General features: G+C 41.6%; 1 protein-coding gene across 4 annotated transcripts in view; it reads right to left on the bottom strand.

Annotated features, from left to right (window-relative positions):
* Positions 1-20,812, bottom strand: part of grb10b (growth factor receptor-bound protein 10b) — a 98,309-nt gene that overhangs the window by 34,173 nt on the left and 43,324 nt on the right. For all 4 annotated transcript variants that reach the window (XR_013648326.1, XM_011485038.4, XM_011485039.4 and 1 more), the window contains exon 5: positions 14,040-14,184. Coding sequence is in view for 3 of the 4 variants with exons in the window: in XM_011485038.4 (XP_011483340.1) it covers positions 14,040-14,184 (145 nt within the window). In the remaining variant the exon portion in view is untranslated. The remainder of the gene's footprint in view (positions 1-14,039; positions 14,185-20,812) is intronic.

Genomic DNA, 20,812 nt, shown 5'->3' with positions numbered 1-20,812 from the left:
AGGAGGGAGAGTGCCCAGCCATCCCCACCCCAAGACCCCCACCGCAGCAGCAGCGGCAGCCGGAATCCCCCCAACGCCACACGGGAACCGGCAGGGAACAACCGCCGCCCGGGCGACCAAGCCCGCCACCCAGGCCAGGGCCAGCAGGGCCGCCGCAAGGCCCCCAGAGCCAGAGGCCAGGGAAGCACGGAGGGAAAGAGACCGCCGCCCCAGCCCAACCAGGAGAGCAGCCCCCCCGCCGCGCCGGGAGAACCCAACGCAGAGCCCCACCGGAGAAGGACGCCCACAGCCCCAAACGAGCACCCCACCACCACCCAGGAGTTCCGGGCATCCCCCCGCCCCAACCCCAGGTACGAGCCAGGACCCCCCAAGGGAGACCCGCTCCGCACTCCAGGCAGCCATCCGCCCGGCCCACGGTTGGTCCAGGGAGGAGCGAGGCAGGGGGCCCGCCGCCCCCGCCCAGGAGGGGGGAACCCCGGGGAAAAAAAGAGGGCCCACAAGGGGTGTTATAAATATGGCCCGACCAGGCTCGGCCACAGTTGGAAATTTGGCGGGGCCCAGCACTCAGGAGCAAGGACCAGAACCCACCCCCCAGGGACCAGACACCCCCGGCTCAGATGTAATGTGAACTCCCCCACCGCGCGGAGAGAGCACCGCCGGGCCCAGGAAGCCGGCACCCCGGGGACACGGCCGCCGTTGCAAAGGGGCCCGCACCCCCCACCAGGGAAGAGGCAGGGGACAGACGGACCCAGGTCCCACCTTCCTTGCAAAATGTGTGTGCGTGTATGTGTGTTTGAGATGGTGTGTGTGTGCATGTGTGTGTGTTTATGTTGGGATGTATATATTGAGGGGGGAGGAGTGTGTGTACTAAGGGGGGTGCAGTTAAAATTGGCGGGTAGGGCACTAAGGGGACATCTCCTGATTACTCACAGTGACGTCCCCTCACCCTCCCCACCAAGGGGCCCTAAATGTCTAAGGTGCGGTTAAAATTGGCGGGTAGGGTGCTAGGAGGACATCCGCTGCTTGCTGGCAGTGATGTCCAAGCACCCCCCCTACCAAGGGCCCTACATGTCTAAGGTGCAAGTAAAACCGAAAGAGGGGGGGCCCACTCCATACGGCAACCATAGGAGGGGGGCCTAGTAAACCCCCCCCCCAAGGCTCATCGCAGGCTAAGCCCCCCACCCCCTCACCCTATTATGAGGTTATATGAGGAAGGGGGTAAGTTGGGGACAACTGATAAACTGTCCCCCGGTGGTCAAACAGCTGTCCCCCGCCCCCCCCCCCCCCCCCCCCCCCCCCCCCCCCCCCCCCCAGCAAGGGGGCCAGGCCCACCCAGCCCAGGGGCATCACTGTTTAAAACACCAAATGAGAATCATTTCACATTTTATGATTTAATTTCGGATTCAACACAAATTGATTGACAATTAAGAAAAAAAATAATCTAAATTTTACTATCCTATTTTCATTCTAAAACAAATTTTGTTCAACTGTTTTCACAGAGCTTGTCATTTTAAACTGAACAAAGATCAAACTTTTACAACTTAAATCAGAATTCTTACATCATTACAAAACTAGCAGAAAACCATACTGCATGCACGATGAAATACAAGAAACCCTTTTAAAAAAATCCACCTCGACTTTTATAAGACGATTAATCAAATCTATAAGACTTGACCAAGGTCAAATGCTTTAATTAGAAATGAATGCCATAATAAATAAGAGTGAAGGCAGTGATGAGAATGCAGTTATGAGAATCTTGTTATAGTCATTCTTTTGTGATTCCAAACCATTTCTTTCAGCAATAGAATCTTGAAAAATGAAAAATGTGTTGCTTTTTTATTTTTTTAGAAGTTTAATGTGCTGGTGATAAAGAAAGAAGAGATAGAAAGATGTTTAGTAACATTTTATGCTTTTTATTGTGTTATTCCTAAAAAGGTTTCTCAGTGATAACCTTTTGAACTTACAATAACTTTACATAACCAAGGATATTGCACAAGCTTGTGCTATACTTTTCTGTTCCCAGCGGGCTTTGTAAAGTGTTAGAGTTAAAGTCTTATTTATTTTAGTTAAGCCCTTCATCGAACCGATCGTCCAAGTTTACCGTATTACTAACCAGGCCATGTGTTTGTGTTTGTGTGTAAGTGTAGCTCTGTGGCAGTAGCAGGTTTAGCTTGCAGGTCGAAGCATGTTCCTATTTAGAAGCTTTGGATAAATACGGTGCTGACACATGAGATGTTCCAGACTAAACCACAACCTGCCTCCTTCTCCTTCAGGCTGCATTCGTTCAACAGCAGCCAAACAATTTGAATTTTGCAGCAATGAATGCTGAAAATCCACCAAGTCACTCGGAGCATTGTGTGTGCGCACCGCTTTCTGGAGTGTCTGAGAAAAGGAGGAGAGCAGGGTCACAGAACATATGACAATGGGTTACTTTACAGCTGGCATACTTTCCTTAGCACTGCAGCGAAGCATGCATGTGTGGATGTGCTTAGAATGTACCAAGAACCAGATCCTATGTTTGGAATAGGGAGGTGAGGAAGGATGCTTACATTAAATGTACAAGGATACACACCTAAACGCAAAAAAATATTACATTTGCATATTTCCTTCAATTACGAATAACAAAAATGACAATATTGTTCAAAAAAAAAACAACTGTATAATACTCGTAAATTTTGCACTATGGGGCGCACCATCAATGAATGGTCTTTTTTCAGACTTACGTCATAAAGCGCACCGAACTAAAAGATTCATTGAGCGGGGCAAAAGAGTCAGAGAAAGGTCCGTCCATTAGTCAGATTTGATTAAATGCGTTCACAGTAACTCTAGAACTTGTCTGTGACACACTACACATCAGTTGCAATACATGTAATTGCAACCTTGTTTAGAACATGTAAAAAAAGCAAACTATTAAAGCAAAAACAAACATTACTCTGCACTTACTCCTGCTCTTGTTGATAAAACGTATAAAAAAACATTGTTTAACATTGCTGCACGTTATCCACGTTAGCATATTCTCAATAAAACTCAACCTTGTTTGCAACTCATTTACAAAAAATACTTATACCACCAGAACCCCCTGATGAAAGGAAAGAACAAAACCCAATTACGTCGCCCGGATTGGCATCACCGGGGCTCCACTCTGGAGCCATGCCCGGGGTAGGGGCTCACATGCGAGCGCCTGGTGACCGGGGCTCTTCCCACGGGCCCTGGTCGGGCCCAGCCCGAAGGAGCAACGTGGAACCACTCTCCTATGGGCCCACAACCCGTACGAGACCTCAAAAGGGGCCGGTCAATGTTGTTGGGTGGCAGTCAAGGGCGGGTGCCTCGGCGGCCCAAAGCCTGGTCATGGAACGTCACCTCTCTGGGAGGGAAGGAGCCTGAGCTGGTGGGAGAGGTTGAGAGATACCATCTAGATATAGTCTGATTCACCTCCACACATAGCCTGGGCTCTGAAACTCAGTCCTGAGAGAGGGGTTGGACTCTCTACCACTCTGGAGTTGCTTAAGGTGAGAGGCGGCGGGCTGTTGTGGGCTTACTCGTGAGCCCCACAGCTTAGCTGCCAAGTGTTGGAGTTCACCCTGGTGGACGAGAAGGTCATGTCCTTTCTCCTCAGGGTGGGGGACAAGTCTTTAACTATGGTTTCGGCTTCTTGGTGTCTCTCGAAGGGGTACTGGAAAGTTGTCCTCCTGGGGGACTTCAAGCCCACGTTGGCAATGACAGCGGCACCTGGAGGGGCGTGATTGGTAGGAACGCCCCCCCCTGATCTGAACCAGAGTGGTGTTTTGTTATTGGACTTTTGTGCTCGTCATAGTTTGTCCATAACGAACACCATGTTCGAGCACAAGGGTGTCCACCAATACACCTGGCATCAGGACACCCTGGGCAGAAGGTCAATGATCGACTTTGTAGTTGTTTCAGGCGACCTTCGGCCCTGTGTCTTGGACACTCGGGTGAAGAGAAGGGCAGAGCTGTCCACCGATCACTACCTGGTGGTGAGTTGGATTCGCTGGACGGAAAGGAGGCTTGAAAGACTTGGAAGACGCAAACGTACTGTGACGGTCTGCTGGGAAAGTCTGGCCGAGCCCTCCGTTAGGGATGTCTTTAACTCCCACATCCGGGAGATTTTCAAACAGGTTCTGAGGGAGGTTGGGGACATTGAGTCCGAGTGGACCATGTTTTCCACTTCCATTGTCTCTGCTGCTGCTCAGAGCTGTGGTCGCTGGTGCCTGTCGCAGCGGTAACCCCCGAACCCGGGGATGGACACCGGAATTAAGGGATGCCGTCAGCTGAAGAAAGAGTCCTACCAGGCCTGGCTGGCTTGTGGGACTCCAGAGGCAGCTGACAGGCATCGGTAGTATAAGCGAGCTGCGGCCCAGACTGTTGCGGAGGCAAAAACTCTGTCCTGGGACGGCAATGCCACTGACACGCCTTCTTTTGAAGAACCAGAGAACGAGCACTTTGGGGTGAGGCTGTCTATTACCCAAGCTAAAGTCTCTGAATGCTGTGGGAGTGTCTTGGCTGACATGTCTCTGCAGCATCGCGTGGCAGTCGGGAACTGTACCACTGGACTGGCAGACAGGGGTGGTGGTTCCAGGGCGGCCGTGGTGCAGCGGTAGGGCGGTCGACCCATGATCGTAAGATTGCAGGTTCGATTCCCGCCTTGCACGCCTATGTGTCGACGTGTCCTTGGGCAAGATACTGAACCCCACCTTGCCTCTGGTGGGAGGTTGGCGCCAGTGTTCGGCAGCGGAGCCGGCATCAGTGTGTGAATGTGTGTGTGTGACTGGGTGAATGGGACTGTGACTGTAAAGCGCTTTGGGCCTTCGAAAGAAGGTAGAAAGCGCTATATAAGTATACGCCATTTACCATTTACCATTCCAACTACCGGGGTATCACACTTCTCAGCCTCCCTGGGAAAGTCTATGCCAGGGTAAGTCCCACTGGGCGGAGGCCCGGGGAAGACCCAGGACACGCTGGAGAGACCATGTCTCTCGGCTGGCCTGGGCGCCATTAGCGTACGTACAAACACACACAATCTTGTTTGCAAAATGTAAAAAAAAAAATACTTTTTGACAGTGTGTTGTGTACTTGTGTACTACAAAATCACTTAACATTAGTTAACACAACCAGAATTAATCCATATATAAAAAGGTGCTTGGGATTCTAAGGCCAACTGACCTATTTTCAAAAAATATTAAGGGTTTTAAGTGTGCCTTATAATGTGGAAAATATTGTACAGTTACCTGGTTAGTGATCAAATGAGACTCCTCAAAGTTATGTTGAGAGTCCTGAGTTTCACTTGAAAATAAATTAAGGAGCAGGATGCTGGAAGAGTGAGCCAGCAGATTTCTGCCTCTATGCCACATTTGATCCCAACGCAGTAAAACATGAGCAATGAGGTCCAGAACACCAAGAATAAACCGTCAATTCCTCACAAGCTGGTGCACATTATACACGTGCACACCCAATATATATGAAACAGAACAGCCTTTTAGACACACAACAACCTCTAAAAATCACACAGCATGCACATGGCCACAGACATTCTCACACTTTGAAGCCAACAGTCTGGGCACTGGCAGCATTCCATTCTTTTACTGTGGAAAAACCCGCCCTTTGACACAGAGCACTTTCAACATGGAGGAAGTCACAGAACACCATGTTTCCCTTTTGACAGGAGAAGGAATGACGGCGTTGTGTATACATTCATGGCACTTCTATTAAAATCCTTTAATATTTTTGTCAACACGTAAAGGAATGCAAAATGTTTGGAATAGGTGATGACTGTTTACCCAAAGTAAAATCAAAGTTGTACTCATTTTAGGAATATTTTTCAATGTACCGTATCCACTATAAAAAATTTTGTTAAGAGCAAAGCTAAAATAAATGTTCAAATACTTGTAAATAAACATTCATATATAATATCCAAATTATACCACAGATCAGTCTTCATCAAGGGGCAACACTTTGACTTCTGGAGTGAAGCACCTACAAAATGAAAACTTAAAAGCACTTCACCGAATAACCACCAGGGGGCTTGCTCCATGACTAAACCCTAAAACTTCAACATAAAACAGTACAATTTCACAACGAAAATAACCTTACTTAAAGTCTGTATTTACAAGACTTGTTTTACATCTCTGGCTAATTGCATATTTATAACTTTAAGTGTATATTTTCATTTTCCTTATTTTTTTGTTTTTCGATTTAATCCAAAATTTGCCCACAGATAGGGGCTGGGGAAGCTTTAGTCTATGGTGACCAATTAACCAATTATAGTTCCAAATTCTTAATTTCCTTTAGAACTGCTGCAGCTACTTGAAGCAGCAAGACATTTTTCTAGGGGAACCAAGTTTGATACGTCATTGTATGAATGTATAAGTGATTATTGTAATGTTTTTGTGTACTAGTCTTATTTGATTGTTTGAAATAAACCATTTAAAAAAATTATAATAAGCTTTTAAAATACAGTAATAACATGACCTGCTTGACTTAGATATGATCATAGGCTTGTTTGTCCACCTTTATGTCCATTATAAAAAAAATGGAGGAGTTCAATTATGTCATTTCAGGCCAAAATGGCATTGGCCTTGTAATGCAATGATTTTACCGTTCAAAATCAGAACCTTTTATTACATTTTCAGTACTTTCAAGAATTAAATACTTACAAAATACATTCATCAGTGTGTATGTCATTTGAAATATACAATTTTTTCATCTTTATGTAATTATAAACATTTTCAAGCTCGATTTTACTACTACTTTCCTACTTTAATTGCCTAGTCCATATACACCTTTCCAATATTCTGACAAAGGAAGTTGTTGCATCATCAAGAACAATGAAATAAGAATGGAAGGCCAGTGTATTCAATAGATGCCTGACCTAAGTTGAGGATGTGATGCGACTACGATGCAGTAAACTTGGCTCAAAAATAACAAGACATACTCACATTTACATTGCCTAATATGCATGCAGGGAAACCAAAATGCGGTCTGTTTCTTGGGAAACAGGAACGATGCGATGAGTCAACAAGCTCAATGTGTGACTCACAGCTGGAAATTCACAGCATGAGATGCATTTGCAGAGCAGTACATGCTCCTGAGCGGCAACTAGATTTACATTCTAGCTGCTCTGGGAGAACATGATTTGCAATCTGGTTGTTGAAAAACGAATGATATAAAGGCCCGTACACACCGGGACGAATATTCGCCAGGCGTTATTCGCCAGCGTTTTTTGTGTTCACACCCAGGCGATTTTCGCTGACGATGAGCCGAGCGAACATGCAATTTCATTCCCTGACATTAGATGGCGCTTAATGTAAACAGAAATACTCCTGTACACAAGGTGGCGCTGCGCAACTTTACGATTCTTAAAGTCGCTTTTCACTCAGAAGAAGAGAGCAAGTATTTACGCGCTTGTCAGAATCATACAAAGAAAACATGAATATTTCAAGCATCAGTAGCTCCAACTGGTACTTGGTAAGGGGATATTTAAGAATGTCCGTCATTATTTCTTCGCGGCAGTGTAGACGCTACTTGGCGTCTATCTTCTTCGCTGGTATGTGTGCTCAGCAAGGCAGTTTTGTGTTTGAGCGCCCCCAAGTTGTGTTTTACTGTAACTTCAGAAGCTCCAGACACGTGTGCAAAAGCGCCATTCTCATTGGTCGAATAGATTTCGACGCGTCGAAGAAAAAAAACGAACCCGAGGCGGTTTTTTTTTTTTGACGCTTTGGCGCGTGGCGTTTTTTCGCCTCGGTGTGCACACTCTCATTGGTGCCCTTTGTTTAGTCACGAGGCGTTAAACGTCGGCGAAAATCGCCGGCGAAATTCGTCCCGGTGTGAACAGGCCTTAAGGCAGAATACAAAACCATAAAGTTTGACTCTTCTCTTTGTATGTGTGTGTTGTTCCAGAGCTAACAAGTACAAAAAAACACCTGAAAACAAAAATATTTGCAATTGAAACAACTTTCTAAGAAACGTTCTAAGAAAGCTTTCTAGAGCGATACTAATTTTTGACACCAAGTTATGTTAAAATACATTTAATGGAGGCAAAATTGGAAAAAAAGTGCATTTTCTGCCAATCTGCTACCCTTTAGTAAATCTGTCCTTGTTTACTCAGCAGGTTTTAATTTGTCTTTACAGTTGGTTCAGACTACAGGTGACTGACTGAAACCCCCCTCTCATAGGGGCGTTTTTCAGCAAGAAAACAGAAACAACTCATTTGTGATTGAAAACAAAACATTTTATAGATGGCATGAAAACACAAAAAGCAGAGAGCAAAAATTGATTAGAAATCAAAACAGAAGTTTTTTAGAATAAAAAGTTTTTTTTATCTGATGTTTGCATTATGTTGTGACTTCCTCTCTGTTTGCATATAACATTATATCATTTTTAAAAATAACACCTGTAGTTTTTCTTTGTAAAATAATGGAATATTTTGGTTGGTAGATATTTTTTTAATCTATCGACCAACTTGTGTGGTGAGTCAAAAATGAGATTTTGTTCACTGGGGTTGAGACTTCGAACTTGGAGCATCAAACCACACACAGCTAAATCCATTTAAAGGCTGATGCTACCAATAATGCTCTGCTGGGTGCGTTCTAGTAAAAATATCTCTTTATAAAATCCGAAACACTAATGGTAGCTCACAAAACATCTGCTGCATTATTATGCAGACATTTTTACAGTTTGTATTTCAGATTTGTATTTAGTTGAACTTTGTGTTTGAGCCAATTTCCAAAGAAGATCTTAAAATAAAATCGTCTTTGTTAACTATATTCCATCATTTGTAATTTTTGTTGAAGAAAAGTAAAAGCAGGGAGGAAAAAAACTATTAAACTCAAAAATAAAATTTGGAATGAAAAAATGTGAGATTTTATTTTTTGGCCATATCGCCCTGCTCTACTCTGGACCTTAGAAAATTGTGACTTGGTCTCTACCAGTGACTAATTGTCTATGGTTTGTACAGACAAAGTGAGCAGAGGACAAAGGGGATTTAAAGGACACATAGCATGTTATGTTTACTGTACGTCAAGCGTGATGCCAAAGCTCCCTCATGAAGGCTTTTGTTTTGATATCAATACAAGATATTTGGAAGCACAATATCATTAGGTGACAGAGTTTACTGTATATGTCAGCAGATTCTTTTAGCAGGAGTTGAGCCGCAAATTTAAAATTTATTTAGACTAAAACAAAAATAAAACTACAATGATGGTGAAGAACTTGTGCCATTTGCCAAATATATAAGGCAGAAATAATAAGTTGCATTTTTTTTGCATAGGTTTTACCAGAGATACACAGTCAATGCTTCCATAGCGATGAGGCTAAAAACATGATGGTAGCCTCTCCCACATGTGACGGGAGTGTCTAGTTTATGAACAGATTATTAAACAAGCATTGAGCATCAAATTTAACGAGGCAGCAGATGCAAATTTGACGAGTAAATCCCATTTGGTGTGAATGGAGCATTACTTGGTGGATTTGTTCATAAAAGTTGCACTTCTTTGCCAAAAGTCTGACTGGAGCAAATTATTTTTTTGTTAATTTTTTTTTCTTTTTTTAATACATTTTTTGGCTACTATGAGTTATACTCCGATGCGACCTCCACTCTGAAAAATACGGTAATGTAAAGACTTAGCAATAAAAGGTAACCTATAACCAAATTTCACAATCTGGTAACAATTCAAAAGTGATTTTTTCATTATAAAAATGTAACACTGACACTATGTGCATGCTATGACTCTCTAGGGCTGGGTATCATCAATCATTTCAAGAATTGATTTGACATATTTGTGTAGAAATACCATAATAATCTATATTTTGAAGATATGTATTTTAATCTGATACAGTTCAAATACTGTAAAATGTATTGGTGCAATACTAAACCAATGAGATTGTTAACACCATACAGTGTGTTACATGGTTTCTCGAACAGAGAAGCTCTAACAAAAATGTGCAGATCATTATGTTTTGCTTCTCCTGTGGCGGGTTTCAGTTTGGCTTGCGCTATAGCATTACACTTTCTTCCAGAAGATTTGAGCAAAAATCTGGGTTTTGAACCACAAATGATACCTTTAAAAAAAAGTTTCATTAAAAGAGTTTGGAATTAGCATTAGCATTAGCCGTCCTATGGGAAATTCCATTATATGTTAGCATCAAGCTAGCGGACTTAGTCTTTTACTGCTGTTGTGCGTTAGGTCACTGGAAAAGGAAACGCATAAAAGATGGATCTCTACTTTTATGCATCGATTACTGATTTATTCAGCTTGGATTGATTCAGATCAATGAATTGATTTTATCAACCCAGCCCTATGACGCTCTACAGTTCAGCCTTGACCAGCAGCCACTTGAACTCCAAAAAAAAGCTGGAGACAAAAAGGATGTTGCGGGGAAAAAAGGAAAGGAATAATGACAAAAAATGTGTTACAGACACAGAAACTGACCAACTGTTCACAAGACACTGGCAGACCGACAGAGGAAGTAAAGGTGGGGTGTGGGTTGTCCACTATGCAACGGACAAACTGAGCCACAGAACATCCAGTCCAAGCACACTAAATCCAGCAAAGTCTGGCATTACGACAATCAAATCAGAGTTCCCACACTACACCCAGAGGAGGGGGAGTGTTGGTCAGTGAGGAGCACGTGAAAGTACAGCACTTTCCAAAACAAGCACTGAAACCTGCACTGAAAAAGGTCTCAAACATTCCGACTGAAGTCCTCACAATCAAACGTTTTGATGAGATGTTTTTTTTGAACAAAAATTGGATTCAAAATGAAGTTTTCAGTTGGAGTTTAGCTCCCATAGCTTCCTTCTGGCAGTGTGGCTACATATTCCAATTTGCACAATATGGAGATTTAGAGCGTTGCATGATTTTGCTCTTTAGTAGCACGAGGAGTTTTCTAGAATGTGCCAATTTATGCCTAAACTGTCTTTTTTTTTAATTCTATGCAAACAACATTGAAGGATATAACATATTTCATGACATTTGCGAAGGAAAACATTAAATTATACACATGCTGCGAGAGCTGTACGAAGCAGACATTTTTGATGATGAGCAACGGATTCTTATTAGGATTGTTCTTTATCTTTCACGATATGCAGGCACTCCACATGCTGTGCATCTATTTCAGATATCCTAGGAGAGGGTGCAGCCAAAAAGACAGGCTGGAAGGAGGAGGAAGGCTGAGAATTGAGAAATAGAGAAAGACAAGGGTGGGGGTTGGGAACTTGGAATCGTATGGCCGTGTCAAACAGCTCACCCAATGACTCCTGACAGCCCCACACTGCATCCTCATGCCTTCTTCACAGAGGTCAACAAATGAGGTAAGGAAGAGCAAACAGACAAGAATGAAAGTCTATCAGAAAGCGCCCGGAGGTTGGAAAATTCTGTAAACTCAAACAGAGAAAGCGGTGGATGTTTGGAGGACCGTGGAGGCACAACAGTTTGAAAGGGAAACAAAGACAGAGACGGTGGAGAAGAAAAAAAGAAAAACAGGGCACATGTGGTTTAAATGAATAGGTTAAATGTTTCAGAGAGTGGATGCAGTCATTTACAAAGCACACAATCCCAAAGAGCAGGGGGGGGGGGGGGGGGGGGGGGGGGGGGGGGGGCGTCAAGTATTCTCATAAGGATCTGTAAGCACTCAAAAGCTGCAGAGGTTCTGGCCTGTAGAGAAGGATGTGGGATGAGATGGCTCCATGGGAGCCTTTTGTGTGGAAAGCTGCTGAATTGAATTTCCACTGAGGAGCAGCAACAATGAGACATATTTTCCATTGCAATCAACAACAGAGAAACACTGCCAGTTGCTGTAAATAATTTGTAAAAGTCCCAAAGAAACAAAGTTTAAATAAATGTAAACGCACGTGTTGAAAATAGGGCTCGAGTTGCCCTGCAGCTGGACTCGATTTTTGTTTTTCCTAAACATATGTAACATTAAAGACCAACTCTGATGAAAAATCGTGTTTTTCGACATGTTCTTGTGACATTTTTTTTGAAGACATATATAAAGAAAATTCAGCTCAGCTCATTCAGCATTTTTGTGTATTTCTTTATTCAAAACCATTGTAAATCAGGAGCAGCTTCAAAAAATGTGCTTTTTGTTGCGCCAGTAAAGTTAGGTCAGGAATTGTGAGGGGCTGTAAGATAGAGGGAGGGCGTGTAAACAGGTATCTCAGTAATGGATGATGGGAAGAGGGGTTGGGGTTGCTGTGCACAAACAGTTCCACCCACAACTCAGAGGCAAATTTCTATCCAACTACTACTGCTCTGCAGAAACTATGTATTAGGAAAATGACAAGTTTTTTGGATTTTGCCTAAAGAGAAAAATAAAAAAAGATGACTGGGAACGCTTTTAAAACAGATCAAAAGATGGTTGGAGTGAGTCTTTAAGAGAAGGTGGATAAATATAATAAAGAAATTCATAACTTCAGTTAACAAAAATGCAATCATTTCTATGTAGATATTGATTAACCTGTTGTTTAGTGTGATTGTTTATTTTTATTTCCTTTAATTTAACCAGGAGATATTAAAAATCCCATTTTTGTTGGAGCCCTGGATGGAAAGATGGATGAATGAATGGAGGAGTAGGAATTGTTATACATTCTTTTACATTCAAAAATGTTAACACTTATATTTCCTTTTAGCTAACAATTAAACTGTATATTAATTACATAAAAAATTGTGAAAATAATATACAATGAACTTTAAATTTTACCAACTACCGGTATTTCAAGAAAATAAAAGAATTTTACTGATCAAAGCATCTACAATCACTTTTTAAACGGATGCATTAGAAAAATTGGCTAATTTTAATTAAAAAAATGTAAATAAAATTCTATATTGTATTTGTACACTAACTGTATATGCAGAAGCACAGACATGCGATCTATCCCAAAATAACTCAGTGGGGTATTAATATGCCTCCAGACAGGACTACAACATTTCTAATGGTTGTGACAGCAACAACATGTGAAGTGTGAAGGTGAAGTCTATTCTGGTACCACAAACTGACACCCCTGGAAATTTAACGAAGTAAAAAGGTACGCTGCTGAGAAGTACTGCAACGAATTTGATGGTTCAACTGCTGAGATAAAATAGATTTGTCCTCGGACAGATTTAAATATGAGCACGCCAAAGTCTGTACGGCTAAAAGTGTGGAGGAGAAGTCTTTGCCCACCACATTTGAAGCTTAGATTTTTGTCATAAAACTAAGCCCCCCCACCCCCCCACCCCCTTTTTTTTTAGACATTACAAAACATATTACAAAAATCCCCAGTAAAAAATTGATATAAATAAAACATAACCAAAACAAACATAAAAATATGTTTTTAATCAATGCAGACTGGAAAACAATTACCATGCCCCAAAGCTCATTCCCACATTTGCAACTGTCATTAATATGTGAAACAGATGGAACTTCAAAGCTAAAAGGTTGCAGCTCTTTGCTCATTTACCGGATTCCACACATTCATCAGTTTATCATGTGAGCAACGTGCGAACTTCCGAGAAAGCAGAGCAGGTCGCAGTCAACTCAGACTTGTGTTTTGGTTTGAAACGGCTTCACATAACCCGCCGCCAATGACCTTGTGCTGCAGCCGTTGTGACAAGAACGGGCCCAGACTGCAGCCGTGGGGTCTTTATGAGAAATAGCCTGCCCTCATATTACTGTAAACCGGCATGCTGCCCATATGAAGATGATTAACGCTGAGGATGGAGGGAATTTGATTTCCAGGAAAAGAATGGAGAGGCTCTAAATCTTTGCAAAACACACCAAAAGGCCAAGAGAAATGCATTCAACTCTGCATATCCATGTGCATGATCACATGTGCAGATGCTTAAACTCTGCAGAGAAAAAAATCCACTAATGCAGGAAATATTTCTACTTAGTGACGTTCAATTGATGTTATCTTTACTAAAATATAATCAAACAAAAAAGCTTCTTTCATATTTTTTTAAAGCAGCTGTTATCAACTTCCACAGGGGTGTTGTTTTGAGGAAACAATTTACCAAATGTGCAATTTGAGAGTTGTCACTTACATGTTTGCCTGTAGTGGGGTCTCCAGGGGGCAGTGACCCAGGGCTGAGAACAGGTGAGCTTGCAGGACTGCACAGCTCCGGGAAGGGGTTTGGGATGGCTGGGAGAGACGACGTTCTGAGCTGCAGCTCCTCCTCTTGTAGCCTCCTGAAGAACAGATCCAGCACAGAGGTTTGATGAAATAGCTCCATCTTATTCGTGGGTACTAATGGTTCTATGAAGGGATGTCCTCATCACGTTTTTTTGGCCTGGATTTGATTCGGAGACATTTGATTTTAAGAATCTGCCAATACAGAGTCCCGATCCGATACTTTTGAAACACATTTAAAAAATGATTGAAATTTTAAAAAAAAAGATCCAGCTTCAATGATGATGAGCATTCAACACATAAATGAAACCTTTTATTCATTTAGGATGTTTTTGAAACTTTTTTCCCCCCCAGATCTTGCACTTTGTAGACGGTCCCTTGGCAGCTGTTTCACTGCCATCACTCTGTCGGCAGCACAAAGTTAAAAAAAAAAAATCTTTTTTTTTTTTTGATGCCTTTGTAGGTCGTATAAGACAAAATGCAAGAGACACTTGCTGTCAGTTTTAAATGTTTATCAAAAGAATTATTGAGCCCAGAAGTCTGAATCTGAAAATCTCTTGCTAACCTTACAGAACTTTTTCTGTGCGCTTCCTGCTTCCTCAAATGCATGCCGTATTCTGCCGCGCTTTATGGCTCTGAAATGCCCTAATGACCCATTCATGATACTGTCAAAAAATGGGCAGATGGCTGGTTCCAACTGCGGCAGGTTATATTAGCACAGCTAAAAGTCTGCAAAGCTAAATCAGCCTCAGGCATGTATGGATGAAAAAATGAGCATGAGAGCATCATAGAGGAACTGAGAGTAGTCAGGATCAAAGACAAAACAGGGTCAGGAAATCAGAAGATCATGTCTGGATAGAACGCTCAGTAAAATAAAAAATAAAAAGCAGAGTGGCACAAACAATACTTCGCACTGAGTGAGGCTCAGTGCAGAGCTTAAGTGCACTGTGAGTGACTGCAACTGAAAGTCAGGTGTGTGGCGCCGGGGTAGCTGGGAGATGAAGTGTATTCAGAACTCTGGAAACTGCTCCTGCTGTTGACCAGAGGGGGAGACAGAGCACTGACTTCTGACAGATATGCAGACTTCTAGTAGAGTATTTATCTATAATAATGATAATATACAGCACTGATCATGGTTATGAGAAAAGAATATATAAGGGATAAGGTGATATGTTTTTTTTAAACTATTTTGGGACAATACTGATACAAATTATTAGTAGTAAAAATGGCTGATAACGATTGTTTACGTGTTAAAAACGACAGCCCTAGTGTGGTTTGCATAGCCAATTGGATGAATGGGACAACGCTAGAGACAGAGAGGCGCTGATGCATTTGAGCCAAAAACCAAACTCAAAATCGGCCTGTCAGATTATAAAAAGTCTGTTGCGGATATTCTTAAAAATAACATATCAGCGTTAATAATCAGACTGGCCAATAATCAGTCAATCCCTAAAGTAAATATGATACTTGATCCAAATCCCAAAGTATATATCAGATCATCATATATCACAAATCATATATCTGTTAGGGGTTAACTAACTAATTATGATTCCTAAAATACACGTATATCCAATCCTTGATTGGGATGCAATATCCGATTCCGAATCAGTCTGAAACTATGCCTGTGTACGAATTCCCACCCTAATCCTAAACTACTAACACACTATATAGTGCTGGACGATTTAGTGCCGTGGATTTTAAAAGCAATTCGGACCATCCTCACTACTTAATTTCTTTAAACGGCGAATGTGACGTCATCGATTTCACGAAGGGAAAAACTAATTGACATGAACGTTTTGCGACGACCATTCATGAGTCCACTGTGTTCTGAAGATGAACACATTGATATTTTATATAAAAAATACATTTTAATACATTTTCTTTGCAAAAAATGTTTAAACGTAATGCATTTTGGTCTATATTTACCAATCTAGTGAGCATCCATGCACACTGGGACTTCTGGGAAATTTCTAGGGCACTTGACTTTGGAATTGTAGATTCGGACAGCACTACCAAATGTCGAACGCACTATATAGTGCACTATGTTGTGAATAGTGAAAGAATGCGGACATAGCCTGTGTGATCAGGCCTGATTTCGGATCACGTGAACGGATCCGGACATACCTAGTTCTAATCAAAAGCTACAAAATGTGACCTGACCGGGGGGGGGACCCTTTTGAAAAAGTGAAATGGGAAAACTTTCAAAAAAGACGTGCTGACATAAGTGAAAAGGGAGCGCCCAAGAGATGATTAGAATTAATAAAGATCTGTTGGACTGCATTCAGCTCGTGTCTGTCTCTGTCTGATCTGGCCATAATTAACAGTCTCAAAAGCAAGTGGACATCAAAGACCCCCCGCAGCCTGCTTGCAGCTTTTGTAATATTTATTCCGCATAAAAACTTAATCAATGCATTGCTTTTGAATTAAGCAGATGCTCTAATAAAGATTTCACAGATAGGTTTGCTTATTTTTTTAAACGGGCAGATCAATTTGGAAGACTTTGTGATTAGGACAGCCCTATGGAAGCCTCTCTCTCTTTCTCTCAGTCTCTCTTTAGAGCCCAGTGAGTTCAAAAGGGATTGGGCCTTTTGAAGTCGTCCCCTATGAGCTTGAGAAAAGGGTTATCCAGAGGTCAGTCATGCATAAAAAAGAACTTGGGTGCCTGCGTCAGTTTGAGAAAGAAGGAGCTCATAAGAAAGAATAGTTCATTACCTGATCAGCCCTCCTTTCTGTTATACAGTCTGAGGGCGAAAAACGAAGAAAGCGACACCAGCTCCGCTTTGAACCTCCTTGTGTGTAGCGTTTGCATGAAATCGTGTGTGTGCGGTGTGTGTGTGTGGAAGGTTTAGCTCGCCTTCACTTGAGAGAGACATCAAACTGAAACAAATGAGAATTTTTACCTTCCTTCACACACGCACATGCTGGTGTCTGAAGCAAAGACTGAGTGACAGTGCAGAGCGGGGTCATTCATGGGTTGCAGACAGGAAGCAGCAAAGAAAAGGAGGTTTTTTCTTTTCCCCCTCTTCAAATTGTCAGAAGTGCACAGACAGATGATAATATGCAGCCAAAACTTTCTCTTAGGGGGATGGCTAAAAAAGAAACTGCGTGACAGCAGTTTAAACTTTCTTTTTCAGAATTTCATGCTAAGGAGACGTTAACACTGTACAGATTTCCTCATTTTGTTTGGCTAAAACTTTTACCACATACTTTTTGTTAGTGCGGTCATGTGATTCATTTTTTTATTAATTAATCTAACTAATCTGTTTTCAATCTAACTTTTTAATTGCTGTGAAAATCCTCATTTCGAGGTATTTTCTTTTAAATTTGTGATCTCAAATCACAGTAAAAGAGTAATATACAATTGAAAAAGTGGCTTTATATTACAACACCATCAAGGAGTATTTTTATTTTTTTCTTTGAAACAAACTTTAGCTTCATCTGGACAAAAACAAGCGCTAAGAGGTGAACTTTCCCACGATGCATCAGTTCAGAGAGACGGTTCACGTCTTACCGCTTGTTTTTATCCAGATGATGAAGAAAAAGGTTGTTTTAAAGAAGCCGGCGCAGTGATGCAAAACATTAAAGCGATGTGACCAGAACTCCTTTTTTAGGCGTGTGGATTATCAGTATTTAGTCCACACCCAGCAGCCAATCAGAATCGAGTATTCACCCAGACCAGGGTATAACCGAAATGAATGGAATTTGCAGACGCAACTGTCCAATGTAAAAAAAAAACACGCTAACTTGTCTGTAACTAATTAATTAAAGAGATCATTTGACACCCTAACATTTTTGCAAAGTGATCAGCTCCAAAATCAATTTCAGGAACCGTACTGCATTCAGATTAGTATTTTCATTCAATTTCATTAATTTCAATCAACAATAATCAGTAATTAGATTTATTTGTGTGCAAGTGGCCCTGATTTGATCTAAAATCGTGGTAACCAAGGTTTTTCTTTTAAAAATTTTGTCTAACAATCTACAATTTTTACTAGGAGGAAATATGTGAATGCCCTGTCCCTGAAATAAGCAAAGGTTCCTCTACAGGAATCATAAATTTGTTTACTCATAACTCTATAAAAAAAAAATCATGTTTATTCATAAAACAGATATCTTGTAAAATCTGCTGCTTTGCTGCTCCTGAGGGGAAGGTTTCTCCCACTTCCTTTTTTTAAAAAAGGCCTGCAGCCTAGTATATATATGCTGTGCAAACCTGTGAGGCAAAGAGTGAGTTAAAGTCTGGGAAGTGTCACAAGAACAGCAGCACTGAAAAGTGTGCTTGAATAATCCTCATCAGTCTGAAATGGAAAAGTTCGGATCTGCCAAGGAACTTCCTAGATGTGCCAGCTGAACTGAATAACAGGGGGATTAAACGCTTTGATCAGAGAAGTAACCAACAGAGACAAAGTAACTTAGATTTGATTCATAGTGAAGGCAGGTGAACCTTCAAAAAGAGCTACAGTCAGTGCAGGTCTGGGCCAGTAAGTCGGACAAACACCGTTCTTCAAAAAATGCCGCAAAACAAAGCAGGTGACGTGTTATTTTACAGCACCTAAATGACTTTTGGAATATCAGAAGTAAAGAAATTACCATCCTGCAAAAGTGGCTTTAATAAGAAAACGGTTCCAGTTCCATGAACCGACTGTCTAAGTCTGTGTATTGAAAAGCAATAAAGAACGGCTTATAAAAGAAGGGAGGATTAAGCCGTAGTCACATGCACCCGTACAGGGGTCGACCCTTACGGGTGCTTAAGAGTTTTTGGATTGTCCGGCCCCGTGGAGAGCCATAGGCCAGAGCAACCACATCTTAAAGGGAGCGCAGGTGTTTCTTGCAATTCCCTTGGGGCTCGTGCGATCACCTTAACCCTTATGATATTTTGGAGGGACGTTCACCTTGGGAGTGGGGTCATCTGGACCCCACAAGACAGTGAGCTCAACCTTTCTCTTCAATGATTTTTGATCTTCACTGGTGTCCATGAAATCTTCTACACCTTTATCCAACTTTGTCATGGTAGGGATTACACGTTAAATTTAAGGGTGGGGTCATCTGGACCTTACAAGATAGCACAAGGGTTAAAGGACGTCATAAAAGGGAACATACCATCGTCGTGTGGGTGATGAAGGCTGTGTCACACATACACTACGTCCATTTTGCACATTTTCTTGTATAAAATTTTGGCCTTTCGTGATAGATGCGTGATATACGTCATTTAGAATCGTTTCTTGCGTTCGTCATTCGTTGATGTGCGCAACTGTACATCGAGGGTTTTGGCAGACGGGTCTGTAGGTGAATTTGGTTTTGAGCAGTTCAAAATTTTTGGTCAGTTGCGCAGTTCATGCGTATTTCACATCTTTTATACCCAATTTTACGTAACCTTAGGAAATTGTGTGTGATTTTTGTGAGATGCATATGCAAATCGTTGGCTTTTCACGACCGTTTCATGCATGTCTAACAGACTTTTCACGCATGTACCACTATGTATAACTTTTATATTGTGCATACAGCGCATATGTGACGTTCAAAATATGTAACTGATGTACACATCACTAATAAATTGCATATAAACAGGACAATAATCACACACGGTTCAATGTTCTACGTCTGTTTACGTGTTCTTTTTCGTGGATTATTCGTACTTCTTCTGTAGTTTTAACGTGGTTCATTTGCAATGCATCCATGAAAATTTTACGTAAAGACCACAACTTTTATCCCTTTTTCCACGTATATTTACATGCGATCAATTTTCCCTTTGCGCAATATGTTCAAGATGCACGTACTAGCTGTGCGACACGGCCTTATGTGCACGGTAAAGTATTTATAGTGTAGTTGTTGCACAGAGCCCCTATGCAGCACTCGAGCAATTAGCAAGGTGCGAGTACAGGGTCTTTATTGACTGCACACACAGGACGTGGAGGTGTACGTAAGTGCCTGTAGGACGTCCGTAGGATGGTCACACGAACCACCATCTGATTGTCTAATTTAAATTCTAAAAGTCAGGCTGTGCAAACTGAGGGCACACTTTTCCCTGAACAGCACTAACGGGCTCTTTACGCAGTCTGTATTCATGGAGTTTGAAAACATGAAAAATCCGTACGACGCGCCTGCATTTCATGTACTTCACCCTTACTTACCCTTATGTGAAGTGTTTGCCCGCAAAATGTCAAAGGAAAAAAATCTGGATTAACATTTCGGCTCTGACTGAGTGAATTACCTACGACACGGATATTTCCTGGGGTCCATCTACGGGCCCCGGCTTGCCAAATTGACCCATTCGGGCAGGTGTGACAAGACACAAGAACAAAGCACAATTTGACCTGCTTCATACGTGGGATTGATTTAAAAATGGGTAATCTAGAAAACAGTATTATTAGAAAAGTGCCAAATCCTATAAATCACTCCCTGATTAATATTTTTCATGCTTTTTTGCACAAAAACAAACTTGCACCATAAATATTTAGCAACTGTATTTGCAGCTTTTGGCTTTCCCTTTAAGACTGTGTATTTTTATCAAAATTTGAATTTATGGGAGAAAAACAGTTTTTAATTTACCTTAAACTGAATTTTAAGCAAACAAGGTATTAAAATGACTTTTTTTTTTGCATTGAATTATAAATTGCAAACTACATTTTCAAAAGCCATGACCAAATTCAACGTTGAATTTTAGATTGCAAAATACTTTTACATTTG

This window comes from Oryzias latipes, chromosome 16 (genome assembly GCF_053564925.1).
Source record: "Oryzias latipes strain Hd-rR chromosome 16, Olatipes_Hd-rR_3.1".
Lineage (NCBI taxonomy): Eukaryota > Metazoa > Chordata > Actinopteri > Beloniformes > Adrianichthyidae > Oryzias > Oryzias latipes.
The sequence above is the reverse complement of the archived record's forward strand: the minus strand, read 5'-3'. Positions and strand labels throughout refer to the sequence as shown.